This window comes from Argentina silus (assembly GCF_951799395.1).
Source record: "Argentina silus genome assembly, chromosome: 12".
NCBI lineage: Eukaryota > Metazoa > Chordata > Actinopteri > Argentiniformes > Argentinidae > Argentina > Argentina silus.
Genome location: NC_139666.1, coordinates 8354553 through 8371589, shown reverse-complemented (window position 1 = coordinate 8371589; position 17037 = coordinate 8354553). Strand labels below are relative to the sequence as shown.

General features: G+C 46.1%; 1 protein-coding gene across 3 annotated transcripts in view; it reads right to left on the bottom strand.

Moving 5' to 3' along the window:
* Positions 1 to 386: 386 nt before the first annotated feature.
* LOC310813424 (R3H domain-containing protein 1-like) overlaps positions 387 to 17037 on the bottom strand; it is a 45918-nt gene continuing 29267 nt past the window's right edge. Inside the window, exons 12-24 of one of the 3 annotated variants that reach the window (XM_083682425.1) lie at positions 16746 to 16963; positions 12595 to 12743; positions 11302 to 11403; positions 9855 to 10103; positions 9397 to 9520; positions 6685 to 6842; positions 6176 to 6339; positions 5025 to 5128; positions 2259 to 2428; positions 1654 to 1813; positions 1289 to 1389; positions 882 to 981; positions 387 to 569 (exon numbers count right to left, since the gene is read on the bottom strand). In XM_083682425.1, coding sequence (XP_083538551.1) covers positions 538 to 569; positions 882 to 981; positions 1289 to 1389; positions 1654 to 1813; positions 2259 to 2428; positions 5025 to 5128; positions 6176 to 6339; positions 6685 to 6842; positions 9397 to 9520; positions 9855 to 10103; positions 11302 to 11403; positions 12595 to 12743; positions 16746 to 16963 — 1831 coding nt within the window. In that variant the 3' untranslated portion in view covers positions 387 to 537. The remainder of the gene's footprint in view (positions 570 to 881; positions 982 to 1288; positions 1390 to 1653; positions 1814 to 2258; positions 2429 to 5024; positions 5129 to 6175; positions 6340 to 6684; positions 6843 to 9396; positions 9521 to 9854; positions 10104 to 11301; positions 11404 to 12594; positions 12744 to 16745; positions 16964 to 17037) is intronic. The other 2 variants (XM_083682427.1, XM_083682426.1) reach the window with 2 other exon arrangements.

Below are 17037 nucleotides of genomic sequence, written 5' to 3'. Positions count from 1 at the left end.
GTCTCTACAAATCAAGTGGAAAAACAACCCTTTACATCAAGTCAACTTAGTGGGGGTAGGGGGGGTGGGAGTGATGGCAACAGGATGTGACTGGCGGTGCTGGTGAGGGGCGGGGGGGGGGGAGGGAGAGTTAGAGCCAGGGGTCCTATAGCTGTTGCAGCTACTGCAACAACAGCACCCCCTATTGGGAGCTGGCCCTCTCCAGGCTGTGGGGGTGGCCGTGCCCAGGGCTGCTGCCCTTGTTGCCTTGTGGCGAGTCTGAAGGTGGAGAGAGGAGGGCCGCTGTGGCGGAGGAGGGCGCCCTGGGCGGCGTGTCTGGAGGGGAACGTGACCAGGACGGTGTCGGTGGAGGCTAGGTTGGCGTGGGTGGGGACGTGGGCGTGGGTGGGGGGTTTGGCATGGCGGCGGCGGTCACCGTTGGCCCCTGGCTGACAGTCCTGGCGGTGGTGCTCGGGGAGCCAGCTGACGACGGCCCCCGCCCTGGAGAGCTCACCTAGCAGAGAGTCCGTCTCACGCCGGCTGACCCCCTCCGGCAGGTCAGTCACCTCCAGGACTCGCCCACTCACTGCCTTCCAAGAGAGAGAAGAGGACGGAGAGAGAGAGCAGAGTCAATACAGTACAGCACATGTACAGATAACCTCCTCATTAGTTAAAGCAGTAAGGACCCCAGAAAAAACGAGTGGTCACTTAGGCAGCTAATGGGGATCCTTATAAAGAACAGAATAAGGACTTCATTTGCAGCAATTCTGACCTGTGCACAACACAGGCTCATTCTAATCTGATATACAGGTGTTTATTGAGCGAAAAAACAGGAAGAATGGAGGGTTGTTCTCTGTAGACATGTACGTCCAGGAGCAGGCAGAGGTGTTCCCTACCATTACCTGGTTCACCTACACTGAGATCTGTCGACAGAGCTTTCCTCGGCTGCTTCCTGCCTCTACCGCTGCTGCCACCGATGCCATGCCTCATTCCCATGGGTACCTGGGGGAGAAGGGAGACCATGTTCAGACTCGGTCACAATCCATTGTTTCTGCTTCTGTACGAGGACTAGTACAGTACAGGGCATCAGAATGAAACCGCTTCGAACGGATCGGCGATGAGAAACAAAAGAAACAAGGAGACCAGTCTTCATTTTAGAGAGTTTTCTTTTATTTGCATGATTCTAACAGAAGGACAATGGCGAGAGCTCTCAGAGCGCCTCAGAATGGTACACAGATATTTCCCGTCTGTATAAGACTTGTAGCATCTCTGCACTAACGTTGACCACCTGCGTTCTGTGTTGACTCACCTGGTGGTGGTTGGGGACCATAGGCGGTGCGTGGAGAAGAGGGGGGCGGATCTGAGGGTTGTACTGGAGGGGCTGGCCAAGCAGAGGGTATCGCGCATCTCCTGAGAAGACACAGAGATGACGCAAACAGTTCATTGGGCTTCTATTTTTACATTTCCCATAAAGAGGGAGAAAATAGGATGGATTAAGGGCAGACTTGAGTGAATCTCAAACACTTGAGGTGCACTTGATTTAGTTTGCCCGGTACAATGGAACCAATGGAATAGTCCGAAAAGTGGAAACTCAAAGCGAAATCAAGCACGCCTAAAATACATTCAAGTGTTTGACATTACGTATTTGACCCAGGTCATGTTAACAGTTCCCACCTGTATGCCACTGACCTTGGCCTGGCACAAAGGGTCTGGAGTACTGGGGCATCATGGGTAAAGTGGCGAGGCCTGGACGGATGCTCTTCACATTGGTCAGGTGGGAGGGGGCGGGCGACTGGGCCGGGGAGGTGGAGGGACTGCCCAGCTGGGGACTGCTCTATAAAGGGACACAGATACAGGTGGAGGGGGGATGTAGAAGTGACAAGAGGTACCATACCAACCAACCATTTGTCCTGGAGATCACACCCTTGTTCTCCACCTCAGAACACATGCTGTAACTGCAATTACATACAACCACAAACGATTCTCATACCTATAATATATGGTCCTCTATGGCTCAGTCGGTAGAGCATGACACTAACAACGCTTAGGTTGTGGGTTTGATTCCCACTGGGACCATATATACTGAAAAATGTATGCACTCATTGCAATGCAAGTCGCTTTGGATAAAAGCGTCAGCTAAATGGCATGTTATCTTCTTTTTTTTTTTTACTCAAACCAACCACATTCCTATTTATTTTTCAAAACAAAGAGGGCTTTAGTCAGCCTTTTTCAGATCTACAGGTCCGCACTGTGCCCAGTATAGAGTACCGTGGTCTCACCTGTGAGGTGTCTAGGACGGAGAGTTCTGTGGACTTCTGGCCTCTCTGGTGGTCCAGGCTGTAGTACTTGTTGTGTTTCCACTGAGGAGGGGAGTGTGGCCGCGGCTGCTGGCCGGGGGGCAACGTCAGCTGCATCATCACCATACCGCCACCTGGTGGAGGGGGGACGCCTGTGCACACAGATACAAAAACAAATATTTAAATTATTTATAAACGGCATTACATTCTTAAAACTTTATCTATAGTCTGTTCATGAGCTGAAAGCAAACACCCTTATTGTATGCCTTCAAAACTCTAGTTAAACAGGTGCTGTGACAGGTGCCGTAATTAAATTGGATTTCTTTATTTCACTTATGCTTTTATAAGTGTATTTGTGCGTGTTGAATAGGATTAGGGTATCAGTGTGTGTTACACAAGAGAGCCAATTTTCTTCTGTTTGTTCTTCATTAGTGCATTTGGGAACAAAAGCTAAATCATGGTCACACACTCAGTCTCTCTCAATTTGAAATCTCTGTCACCTAATTATCTGTAACGTCAACCCAGTGCTCATATGATATGTAATGTGTTACTCATGATTAAATTCCGTGTTTGAACAAAGTGTTTGTTAATGAGCGCATTATTCATCTCCACTTGGGACTTCCAATATGCATTCCAAGGACAGCTAGACTGGCATTAATACTTAATCTTATCTAAAACTTTCCGCCGCCAAGCATCCAATTAAATTTGTTTGCCCAACAATGAAGGTTAGGGAATTTGCTGGACCTCTGCTAGGCCTTATTAGAGAGAACTTTGAATGCACTTAGCTTTACTCTGATGGTTATTTTGTTATACGGGATGAAAGTAAACAGGGTTTTAATGCCGTTATCCTGGTAGGGTGTAGCGACTAGACTCAAGGATGAAAACCCTCTATTCATCTTTTGCCTCTTGATGTTTTGTGTGTATTTTAAGAACTTGTACTGAAAGTGTGCCAAGGAGCTGTCTTCATAATAGAAAAACAGACAAAAGGATAAAACCTACTCATGCTGTAACAAAGCATTTCAGTCGCCAAAACCTTGGAGCAAATTAGATTTCACCTCATCTGACCTGCTTTGTTAAAAATCAAATATGCCATTTCTTGACATTGACGGAACAAGGTCCACACAAAAATGAAGATAACCAGAGAGAAACACAATGACCGGACATTTCACATAAAAAGAATGCTGCAGAACACATCTTTTAATAAGATTGCAATGAATGAAAAAGGCATTTATTTTTCATATGGTAATCCCTGCATGAAATTAAAACATTTCGACCACCTACTTCTGACGAGAAATCTAATTTCGGGATTTGAAAGAACGTTTTCCTTTTCTCTTTAATTAGTTATTCAAGAAGAAAGGAGAGATGGAAGGGGACTGTTGCAAATGATCACACGGGCGCTCGCCACAAGAGGAAATCCACATTAAATGAGGAAACATAAAACACCAAATTAGAATTACGACCCATGAACGCCTTTCTTTTTTTTTTTCTGGCCATAACTGGGAGAAAGCAGCAGAAGAATTACTTTTTAATTACCACCCCATATCTGTTCAATAATTAGATTGTTAAGACTGGAGGGTGTAATTTCAATTAGCACCTTAAAGCCTCTCCGCACACTGAACAGGAGTGGTGGGTGGTGGTGGTGGTACTGGCGGATGATCAACAGCGTCCACATGACTACCTCTCTTTTGTTGTTGCCGAGGTATTATAGTCTTGGCCTGGGAGATGAGATGAGATGAGAATCCCCCCCCTCCCTCCCTCCCCCAACCCCTTTGAATCGATTCAATCTATTTTGATTTGCCGGAGAATTCAGTGGGAAGTAATTTCTCCTGATGACACCTTCCTTTGTTTGGAGCTATCTAATTCCAGGGGTTTTGGGGAATCGGCTCTTCCATTCCACTGTTTAGAGAAGGGGGGATTGGACTACATTGTGTCGGCAGGATTGAAGAGAGAATTAAGAACAAAAAAAACGGGAGAGAAGGAAGGATAAAAACAGGCTGCCAAATTGAAGTGATACTCTGAAGATGGTGGTCTATGGATTTTATTAATTAGGAAACTACTTTGTTCTTTTACAATCCCCATGTATTCAACAGTGTTGAGAAAAAAAAAAAAAGGGAAAAAAAGAAAAAAAAAAAAAAAAAAGCTTTTGGCTAAAAAAATATGGGGAATAAATCTGGTCTTGTTCTGTAAACTACTCTAGTATACAGAATCAGAGCTCCCTACAGCCAGCATCGGATGCCTAGCTGCCTGCCAAACTCTCTTATTGATAGACAGTGATTTCTACTTCCTTGTAAAGACCTTGTTGTAATACATGCTCTGGCTGCGGGCTGAAGCTACCTGAGCACTGCTGTGTGGGGGTGTCTGGGCTGTAGCTACCTGAGCACTGCTGTGTGGGGGTGTCTGGGCTGTAGCTGTATACCTGAGCACTGCTGTGTGGGGGTGTCTGGGCTGTAGCTACCTGAGCATTGCTGTGTGGGGGTGTCTGGGCTGTAGCTGTATACCTGAGCACTGCTGTGTGGGGGTGTCTGGGCTGTAGCTGTATACCTGAGCACTGCTGTGTGGGGGTGTCTGGGCTGTAGCTGTATACCTGAGCACTGCTGTGTGGGGGTGTCTGGGCTGTAGCTACCTGAACACTGCTGTGTGGGGGTGTCTGGGCTGTAGCTGTATACCTGAGCACTGCTGTGTGGGGGTGTCTGGGCTGTAGCTGTATACCTGAGCACTGCTGTGTGGGGGTGTCTGGGCTGTAGCTACCTGAACACTGCTGTGTGGGGATCTGCTGGGAGCTACAGGGAGAGGACGGGCGGGGAAACTGCATTTGCTCCGACCCGGGAGGAGGCAGAAACCCGACAGAGGAGCTGCAGAAAGAGAAAGAGAAAGAAAACACATTTAAAACAGAGTACTCTTGCACTTAAACACACACAGCTGTAGTACAGTCCTGGCAGAGGTTCACTCAATGTAATCAGAATTCAGCTCATCGGCTTAAAATGGGGTAAATTGCCGAAGTGGAACACAGTGTACACGGGGGATCAATATGCCTGTATTGCATTATGCATAACGATAAATATCCTGATCGGAAACTGGGGCGAAGCCCAGCCTGGAAGGAATCGCTACGGACCTAATTTTCGCCAAATCAAAACAAATCAAGAGCAATAAGCATTTATCATTGTGTCTCTGTAACCGAATTGCCTGCGTGCCACTTTCGCTTCCCTGCTTTCGAGGCTCCTGGATGGTGATTTAATAAGGATATAAGCAGAGAGACGGGTGATGCGTCAGCCGAAAGCACCGAGGCAGCTGCTGGAGACAGTGGGCACCCCTGAGGAGTAATGCGTCCCTGCACAGCACTGCGGAGCGGCCTGGCCCTGCATGAAGGATGGTGTGTGGAGAGCTCTCACCACACGGGACCAACGCTGGTATATTAAGAGTCACTAGGTATCTGGCCTTATAAATCATCTTGAGCCTGGCCTACTAAGGAAGAGGCCCCAGGAGGAAGGGAGGGTGGGGGGGGGGGGGGATTTCAAAGTGACCCTTTCCCTTTTCCATTTCCCTAACACAGCTGCCCCACAGAGCCGCATCAGAAAGAGGGCTACTGTAGTTATCAGTTCACACTAAAAACCTACAACTGTATACATTTAAAAAGGGCCATACGTTTATAATCTCATCTGCATTCATCAATAAAATGGGTCTATAAATCGGTGAATACTATCAAATAAAAATGACATTTGAAACTGGAAATGGGTTTAGAATTAGCATTTAACAGGGAAATGGGTCTATAAAATCGGTTAATACCATTGAATGAAAATGACCCATTTGTAATTGGAAATGGGTTTAGAATCAGCATTTAACAGTGTAATGGGTCTATATAATGTGGGTACTTCCATGTTCAGGTCAGTGCTCTGTCGTACCTCATGGTGTTCTGTTGGTTGGGGCTGATAACACTGTAGTAGACCTGCACACCGGACCCAGGCATGGGCCCCTGGCTGGGCTGGCTGTGGTTGTGGTTGGGGATGACGATTGGCTGTTGATATGTCTGCTGTGGCACCCCCTGGGAGCCTTGGGGCATGGATACCTGTGAAGACAGACGCAGAGACAGTTAAATCAGCCAATTAATGTGTATCAAAAACACTAATAAACATAAATCACCAGAATAATCACTTTCATAATCATACATCTTTATCATCAGCATCATCATTATAGATTGACATGAATGACGTACTTGAGATAAATTGTTTGTTTGTATATGGCTGTAATACTTTATCTCCCTGTATTTCTATCTCTTTTTTTTATATAACTATTATATCTATAACTTTTTATTTTTTTCTGTAAAGTGCATTGTATTGCAGCTGTGTATGAAATATGCTGTACAAATAAAATCTGATTGACTGATGTATTGATGGAATTGATTGATACAAACCTGATAGGATGGCATGGAGGGGTACTGGACCATCATGCCTTGCATCTGACTTCCCATATTGCTATGCTGGCCTGTGACCATGTTCTGACTCTGCTGCTGCTGAACTCCCATCAGACTCTGATAGCTCTGCTGTTGATTTGGCATCACAGTTTGGTAACCTGTGGTAATAAATAAATACATTTTAATTATTTATTTTTTTAAAAAGAACAAAGCATAAGAAATCAAAAGGTTTATTCAATGAAGCAGCGCTTAAAAGAATGTAGACTTTCATTGGAGAAAACCTCCATGGCACAGTCTGCGCTTATTTTGTTCAGAGCGATCAATGATTCAGTGAAGTCAACGTTAAAACATTCTTGGTGAATGAACAACCTTTCAAGATGAGGCGGTTTCAAAAGGATTTTACCTCCAGTGGTAAGATTATGGGAGGACAAAAAACATTTCATAGGGAATGTTAGAGGAAAATGATCCTCAGAAAATAATAAGAGGCGGTTTTCTTTCACTGGATAAAATACATCAGTGTCAAGGTTGCCAGAGAGCGCTTACAGAGAAAGAGGACTGTGAAAGCCATTGAAAAACTCTAAAGCAGGCGCCTGGGGGGGACGCAGGGGGGGACCGCAGGAGGTAAAAGAGGAGGAGGGGAGGGGCTAGGCAATTTTCAATTTCTCCTGGCTTTTGGCCAGAGCGACAGCAATCAATTTGGCCCAGATGAGAAGAGAAGTGGGACAAAGGGAATGGATGGCCCCCAGTGGGAAGGCGACCAGGCTGGCTATTTTTAGTGCCATTCTCTCACCTCCACTTACAAACCGAGCATGAAGTGAATATAATATTAAAACACTCTCTGCCCCGGCTGACTGAGCAGAGGAAGAGAGGAGAGAAGGAAAAGGAGGGGGGGGGGAAGCACATTTCACCACCATCCAGCCTACTACCCTTGGACCACGGGAGTCAAAAGATTGGAACTGCTGCGTGCAGACAGTTTTCCCTGCTGTAAAAGTGGGTGAACTGTCAGGCGCTTGTGGGAGATGACATGAAACAGGCAAACCGCCTCGGTTCGAGCCGATATACTGGGGATTCCGCTGGCTTACTCCCTTTCAGAAGCTTAATCTTTGCTTACAAGTACTGTATGAAAGAATGTATCTAGGCTTTCTCTGCTGCCTGGGGAGGGGTTTTCATTCAGTACCAGTGTGCTTCAAATGAGATCCTCGAATGTAACCCCAACATTTTACACACGTCTCACTTATGACAACCAGTGTATCCTCAGGCTTTATTCAACCATATCTGGGGAAGGAGAGTACATTTCTACATCAAGTTGGACAATTTGATAAGAGAATTTCAATTTTGTATATATAATACAGCTACGATAATTGCACACGTAACATATCTAGTCTTCAAGCAAAAATACATCTTCAGAATCAAAGTATAAAAATGGGTCTTTAATGTGCAAGTGGATCACAAGGAAAAGTTCAGGTCTGATGTTGAGTCAAAACCAAAATGAGGGCACTCTCTTTTGGGAGAACATGAACTGAAATACTGAGCCATCACAATAAATCACCGTGAGATTGAGTTTGATGGCTCAGTCAAGTGAGGCAGAAGACCTTCTGATTTGATGGTCATTCCACAGGGATGCCTGCAAGACAGGTGGCTTAAAACAGTGAGTTTTATGGAGTTTTGATTGAGTGCGTAGAGTTTTCTGCCAATGGTTCTCTGTCTGGTTTCTGAAGAAGAGTAAGGGGCTGGAAAAGAGACCGGTTCACTGTGAGAATCATAGGCCTCTCAGACAGTGCCCCGGCCCCGCATCCAGACCCTCTGGAGGAGCTCCGCATCCACACCCTCTGGATCTACCAAGGCCCCATGAAGGAGCTCCACATCCAGGCTCTCTGGTTCTACCGTGGCCCCATGGAAGGCCAGTATCCATGGATAAGACACTGTGACACCTGACTCAGGACCCATATGCATCTTAACCCCAACAATCTGTTCTCATTCAAATGCATGTCCCTGTACAAAAGCAACCAGGTGGCGCAAAACAAACATTTCACATTGACTTGGAGAAAAAAATCTTTAGGATTTCAGTGGTGTGAAGCATCTCTCTCCCTAGACGGCCGGTGAAGAATGTTACAGCAGCCAGCACAGTGGGGAGAAAGCAGTGCTAATAGTGTATCTGATTGGATATGGTTATTATTTGGGATAAAAGGGACAATGGGCAACCCTGGGAAGAAAACCGTTCTACACTGTAATTAGCTCTTCAATGCACTCCTCTGCCCCAGGGGCACTGCTTAATTTCCAGCCGCAGTTTGGCTCAGACAAGCCTATTGTGAACACCCCGAAAGAGCGGATAACCAGAGACAACAAAGTGCTGAGAGAAATAGGAAAAAAAAAAAGAGAGAGAGAGAGAGAGAGAGAGTGAGGGGAATTAGAGTGATAACTACACTCTACCCCGCAGGACGCAATAAACAGTATGAAAAATAAACACACCACATGGGGAGGGAGGAGAGAGGGAAGATAGAGGGTATTTTACCCCCCACCACATAACTACATAAACTTTGATGTTGATGATACAGATCGGACCTGATAAAGAACACACACCTGGAAACAACATCTGTTCTACTTGGATAAATCAACTTTAACATTTGTGGGCGAGCAGAGAAGCCTGGTGGACCTCTGGGACTGATAGTTACCCGTTTGTGTGTGTGTGTGTGTGTGTGTCTGTTTGTTTACCTGTCTGCTGTGAGGGAGGGGGCATTGGCTGACTCTGTGGGGCGCTGTACTGCACTGTGCCCACCGGCCTGTACTGCTGGTTGGCAAGGGGGTACTGGCCTGGCGCACAGTAACACGCTGGCATCTGCAGAGAAAGAGAGAGAGAGAAGGGAGAGATAAAAAGAGACATTCCATTGATAACACCATTGCTATGCGGCTGTGAATCTCTGCACATATAGTACCTCATCTTCTGCACTATTACAAGGGGTGTACAGACAATGAGAGGGAACAAGTACAATATAACTGCTATTCTAGATAGAGAGAATATATCGTATTAGTACTACCACATTGAAAAGTCAAAATGTAGATATAGTCAAGGCAAGACACTGATTACCAAATGATTAAATGTTTGTCGACAGAAAAAAACTGAATGTGAGATACAACTTGATTCAGGTTCAGGGGGTGAGACGCATCCCTACCTGCTGCATGGGCTGCTGCATGTAGCCCTGCTGCTGCATGACTGGCTGGTTGACAGGTGGGGGGGCGGAGGTGGAGTAGGCCTGGGTAGGGACAGGCTGGCCTGGGGGGGCCACCATGTAGCCTTGCTGCTGTGGGGGAGCCTGGAGCACCACTGAGGAGGGGTACATGGCAGTGTGGGCATCCCTGCCCTCCCCCGAGGCCTGTCGGGCCAGACTCATGTGGCTGAACTGGGCTCCCAGGTTGTCTTGCTGTAGAGCATACAGAAAAACATTTTGGTTCAGTTGGTGGCCCCTAAAAACTCAATTTAAATGTTGTGCTTAAATAATACATCCTTCCTTCCTCCTTCCCTTGAAGTTATCACTGATTTAATGTGATTGAATTTGTCAAAGCAGGTTGTCCACTGCATTGCTTTAACAAATCAGTGATTTCTTCAGCGGGAGGGAGGAAGGATGCATTTTAAGAGTACTTAATCATACATGACAACACTACAGCTATGCAATAGGTCCTAAAACATTAACTCCGACCTGTTGAAGAGTGGTATACTTTAATTTTACTGGGTGACAGGTGGGTTGTTAGGGACTATCAAGCATCTCTATTCATAGAATATCAAATTCGACATCTGCTGCAAGATTAATTATTCAAAGCTGTCTTGCAGAAATTTTAAAATTTAATGAGTCATTAAGGGATGTGTTTATTGGTAGGGGGAGGTCAGAAAAGAGGTGAGCAGAACACATGATTTGCATCAATGGGGGAGTAAAGAAAACACAACACATTAAAACTGATTCTATTAATCATTAACTGGTATACTGATATTTAAATAATAATTAAGGGTAACTGAGGACAAACACAAGCTGTGTCAAAAACTACTGCATTCAGTTTGCCTCAGGGTAAATCATCATATTCAAAGTATATTCAGACATACAAAATAAGTTAATTAAGGGACTTTTCCAAGTCGAGCTCTTCTACGTGTATTCTGATGGATGTGCATTTAACTCAAATGTTGCAGTCCTCTCCTAACAGCACATTACGCAGTCTGGGGGCCAGTTGGCTTATACCCAAAATAGAAATTGGCTTCATTCATTTTGCCAGAGAGATTTTTCCCATTCCTTATTAATAAGAGTCATCTATCATAGCCTGCATCAAATTACCCCATAATATTCCCATTTGGATGGCAAAGTTTAAAGCACTTACCCCAAAAAACTGTGAAAGTTTTACTCTGTACCAGATTAACTACCATGGTTCCATGGTGATAAAAAAACAAACAAGTCTCCTGAAATTGCTAACTGATTCCTCTAAGGGTGACAGAAAATCCACTAGCAGCCATATCTATAGAAATAAAGGCAACTCTTTGAAACGGCCTGAGGGGGGAGTACAGTATTAGATCATGTCCCAGGGACTGAGAGGAGAAGGGGGGTGAGGGGCAGAGAGAAGACAGCAGACAGGTACCACAGTGTATTGTTGGTTAGGGGAGATGGAGAGGAGCTGTGGAGGGTAAGAGACCGTTGAGTACTGGACAGGCTGAGCCGAAGGCTGGAGAGGCCGCACCGGCTGAGGAGGAGACAGAAGCAGGAGGAGAGGAGGAGGAGGAGGAGAAGAGGAGGAGGAGAGGAGAGAAGGATGAGAAGAGGTAGAGGGCAATGGGTTTAGTCAAAGACAAGTTATAGGAAAGACAACACTGCAGAAGGAGCACGTTTGTCCCCCATAATAAACCGGAGAGGTGCAGAGTGAAAAAGGATATTAGTTTATGGCGTGAATTGTCTCAGGGGATATAACTACAGTACACGGTAATGATGTTAAGTTAATTAAGACAAAAGGCCTTAGTCAATAGATGACCGTGATATGAAAATTCTCTATCAAGGTCGACTGGTGGAAATCAATTACGAGGACATTAATATGAAAAGCCATGGGACAGCTCACAGTTGAGAATAAATATCCCCCAACTTGCAGATCCTCATCAACCCTTCCTCCCCCTCTGTCCCTAATGATGTCTATATTAGAGAGGGACGTTGGTCCACCGTAGGGAGGGAAACTAAAGGTGTCCTCCCCCCCCCCCACCCCTGGGTAGTGCACCCCCCCACAGTTTAGGTCAACTCAATTTCCAGCCCTGGTATTTCCACTAATGAAGCTCAACCCCTCCAGCTCCCTGTTTCTTAAAGGGGCTGGCGTCCTCTATGACAGCTGATGATTGGAGGCTGTAGAGATTGCTATTTCTAACACCACTGGCCTGTATGAATGCTAATGATCGTCATTTGGGCTTTCTGCTGCAGTCAAGATCCTGGTGTTTTGTTGACATCCTGAACTCAATTCGTTTACTCTGACAGGGGTGGGGATTAAGGAGAGCCGCAGGTTGCAAAGTTTCCTTGACGAATTACACCACCGTGCCAATGTCAAGCACTGTCTGAGCCACGCTGAAAAAATGTGTTTGGAATGGGCCACCCCAATCTCTAGGGTTTACATTGGGTGAATATCAAGCGTCTTTCCTTGAATCCCATCTCCTTACGTTCTTCTCAAAATGCATTGGAGGTGGAGGTCCAGGGGGAGGAACCTTGGATCTTCACTTCCAACGCTTTTTTTAATTTATTTTTTTGAGGAGACGAGAAGAAGGGATACGAGGAACAGAGTAAAGACTTTTGAGATTCGACCGCTGACTGTGTAGGAACTGAGTAAAGACTTTTGAGATTCGAGCACTGATTGTGTAGGAATTGAGGCCCGTTCGAGGGGTCTGGGGGGTGCGCGGACCTGTGAGTGGATGTGGTTGGCCGGCTGATGCTGGTGGGGGCCCGGCGGGGGTGGAGGGGGGGGCATGGGCTGCTGGGTCCTGCCCTGCTGAGGACCCATGCTGGGGTTGTACACCACAGCACTGCCGTCTGGGTTCACAAAGGGCTGGCCTGGAGAAGGAGGGGGGAGAGAGAGAGAGAGAGAGAGATTGTCAGAAACCCACTGGAAACCAATATTGTTATCATCCTCACTACATTAATACAACACTATCATAAACATTTCTGACTTTTTCCCCATAGGCAATTTAGAAAAAGATGATGACTAACATCAATAAAATATGTGCCGAGTTGCTGTGTATCCAGAAATGCAACTTGACATTATCCCTACAGCGGGTGTGGAGAGTCAGTGTCGTTGTACAGAGAACACAGATCATTTATTTACATATTTCTAAACCCACATTCCTGAGTAAATCTATAATAAATATGTTTCTTTCCGTTACCAGGGAAGCCGACTGAGAATACCGTGCAGAGTGCAGACCCATTATATGGGGAAAGAATCTCCAACATCTATGCTGAGGCAGGATAATGAACTATAATATCTATATTATTTTTTTTCCAAAAGGCCCATTTCTTGAAACGCGGGTGAAAAATGCCCTGTGCTCCAGTGCATTTCCTCCTGAGTGGTTTTTCCCTCCACATTTTATTAATGCATGTATGCATGCGCCTCTCGGAGGTTTCGCTGTGAAATAAGGCCGATCCTTTAGAAAAGGTTACTGCCATGAGAGCAATTGAGAAGACACTCAGCTCCGGTGTTTGACTTATCCATCACATTACCACAGATGTGCCCTCTCTGCTGCTGCAGGTTTACCTTACATCAGTATTCCATGTACGTCTACAGAGAGCACATTACTAATGTACATGTTCTAAAGGAAGAGAGGGTTCACTAAGAGAGTGCAGACAGCAGCTACGATGAGAAGGTATGGGCATGATGGCATCTTTCTGATCTAGAGGTTTTTTTCCATTAAGCCCTAACAAATGACAGCGCTGTGAAAAAATATACATTTGCGCCCTGGGCTCGTTCACAATCGCAAGAGGCTCTTCCTGGATTTACGTTTGACGTGCTCATGACCGTCCGATGACCCTGAAAATAACTCCTCTTGAGTTTTGAACCTTCAGGTGTGAAAATTAATTCTTGGGTGTCTGGTCGCTACCGCAAGACTTCCCATTTGCCAACTCCTTAAGGAAAGGTCAATAAGCAATTACACACCCTGGCTGGCTCTCGAAAAACATATTAGTGCCAGCGATATACCCAGCCTTATCAGTCCCATGCATATTTGAGGACGTGGCCCGAATGAGTGAGGGGGAATACATTATACATCAGAGGGCCAGACTATCCATTTTTCTATATCCAATAACACGTACAGTATGGCTTCATTATCCGTGCTTCAGCAACACTTTGGGGAATTTGTTTTGACCGACGTGGGGCTATATTGATCTTGCGAGACAGCTATCGTTTTTCAAAGTGCTTCCGAACCCGTCTGTTCCGATTGACGGGAGAGAGAGAGAGAGAGAAGGAATCTCATTTGCATGCAAGCCGCATCATTAGACAGTGACTCTGTGTCAATCCGGAGTAATTCCAGGAAAGCGATGCACATTCCGTCGGTTCAGTTTACTTTTTGAAAAAGGACAATCAAAGCAACGAGGCAACTTCTAATTATCGGCAACTAAAATACCGAACAGGACTCAAATACACATAAATAATGCATGGTGGCGGTCTGGCGTTGTAGCGATTGTGAAGTCCCACCACTTTGCTTGAGAAGAGACCCCTCCCTTGAGATACACAATCACAAGCTACAGTACACCTGCTGTCTCTCTCGGTAAGTAACAAGAAGAAAGCAGTTCGGGAATAGCAAGTTGTGTGAGGCGTTAGTTAGTTAGTTAAGGAGGAGAAGAAAACACATTGGAAAAATCCAATGACAGGACGAACACACACAGACGAAGATAACACTTTCCATAACACTTTCCCCCATAGCTACCGCCCCCTGTACTGTACACAGTCTACCACCTCACTCTGAAACAGGGTTGGGGGTGAATTTCAATTCAGTCAATTCAGGAAGTAAACAAATCGTCAAATCACTTCCTGAATTGAATCAATCAAAATCAACTTGCCCCCCCCAGGCCTGCTATGAGTGAGCCCTGGCCCGAGGCAGAGGGTACCAACCTGTGTGTGGGTCGACCAGGATACTCCCTGGCGGTATCCCTGTGGCTTCCAGCGGAAGCAAATAGTAGCTAGTGTTAGCGGTGGTCGCTGGCGGGGGGGCGTGGCCTGGGCCGAGGCCTGGGCCGGGTCCGCTCCTGCCCGCCACCGCCTCATAAGACACAGTACTACTAGTGCAGACGGCAGGGTAGGCCACGGGCGCGGCGTGGCCAGCCTGGGTTAGTGCCGGGGCGGGAAGGGGTGGCTGGGAGCGAGAGAGAGAACCCGTGGATGACCCTACACTACTAGAAGACTCAGAACCTGGGAGAGGAGAAGGAAGGAAGGGGGCGAGAAGGCCTTAATCTACAGACACAGCAAAGACACCATGCTTATACTGTAGTATTATGGGGAGGGGGAGGGTTAAAAGATGCATGCCAAGGGTAAGTGGAGGTTAGGAGGCAAGGCAATGGCAGTGGCTTGAATTCATTGGGTATTCATAGTGTGCTAAGTCAATCACAAACTGTATGCAATCAAGTGGGTACCACTGGTGGGCTTAAAATTGGTAGAGCCACTGACTTCGCTAAATACCTTGAGATGTCTTCTTAGGTCAACTAATGGTTTTTAAAAATTGCACTACTTTGAAAGGTCAGATTTGAAATTCCAAACATATATAAGCAATTATCTATTCTAATTACCTGTGGGAGTGATGCTACGGTCATAAAATGGAAAAGGATAATGATATCATCAGCTCTAAATTGCAAGTTAATTAATTTCATAATTAATGTCTTCATTTAGCTATTCACTGTGTTTTCCATGCTCAAGTGTCCGAGCAGCATAACTGTCGAGGTTAGAACACTATGAAATTACAGTACCATAACATTAAAAGGACTAATAACCATAACACTAAATTGACAATCACTGCAAAACCAAACAGAGGATTCGTTAGCATTCTTCCAAGAATGCAAACCGATAGGTAGATTTACAAGCAATAGAGTAACATTTTTAGTTCACATACCAAAACTGCCTATATACGATAGTTGGGCGTCTTTTTGTAAATGAAATACCCAATGAATTCAGGTAAGATATATTAAAAAAAGGATGTGGGGGGAAAAGAGAGAGAGAGGGGGGGGGGGGGGTACCTATATTCTAGTAACAGAGGGAGAAAAGATTTGAGGGGTGCAGGCATTAGAAAGCACACAATGTCAGAAATAGACACACAGTCAAAGGGAGAGACGCGTGACTGGCATGTTAATGATGACACACAGCTATGTACAAAGACCTGCATCAATCTTGTGTTGCCATCGAGCAAAGCATAGTGCTCCGTCAATGCCATCAACTAAATCCTATCGATGCAGGCGGAGGAGATAAACAAAAATGAATGGGTTGGTTTTTCTCCTGTCTGACAGCATCAAGAATACAGGGGACATGGAATTTTTCTGTTGGGAAGCATTCAAGCCCCTAGACAGAGTCATCAGCATTCTATGCTATTGTTTACCATGATTTACCATTGTTCATGTCACACAGCTCATCTGATTGGATTTGACGGACTACAGGGCGGGGCGTTGTGACAGGTGCTACGCTGCTGATTGGCCCGGTCTGAATATGTAGATGGAGAAAGTGACACCTCGGGGTGTGTATTCAGTGAGGTGAAAACGTTTAAAACGCTGCAGATAGAAATCATACCTGTTCTACACAGCACATTTCTATCTGAACGTTCTGGAACGTTCCAGCCTCCTGAAGGGTTAGGCCCCTTGAGGGAGTGGAGTGGTTGACAATGGAAGTGGAAGGTGGTGGAGGTAGAAATCAGAAGACAGGCTCACTGGAATGCATGGGGGGGACGGGGGGACGGGACTAAGGAATGGTATCAAACACACGGTACAATGAGCCTGGTTGTCCGATTTCTACCTCCATCAGCCTCCCCCTGTGATGGAAGCGGAGGGTTGTTGGTGGTTGTGGTGGTGGTGGTGTTTGTGTACCCGTCTTGGAGAGGCGCCCCATGCTCTTGCTGCTCCCTGAGCTGTCTCCCCTGATGAGCACAGAGATGCCGCTGAAGCTGCTGGCCTTGGTCATGGCCGGCCTCAGGTTGCGGTTGGAGCTGTCCGAGTCTGTGCTGCTCCACGGCCGAGGCTCCGAGTACTTGGGTTCGTTCTCCGAGCTGCTCTGGCGGCTGTTAGCCGAGCGGCCATCTTTTAACCTGAGGAGCCATTTTAGATTGTTATCGAATGATTGACGATGTGGTAACCGTCGGTTATTACAAACGAGAGAGGA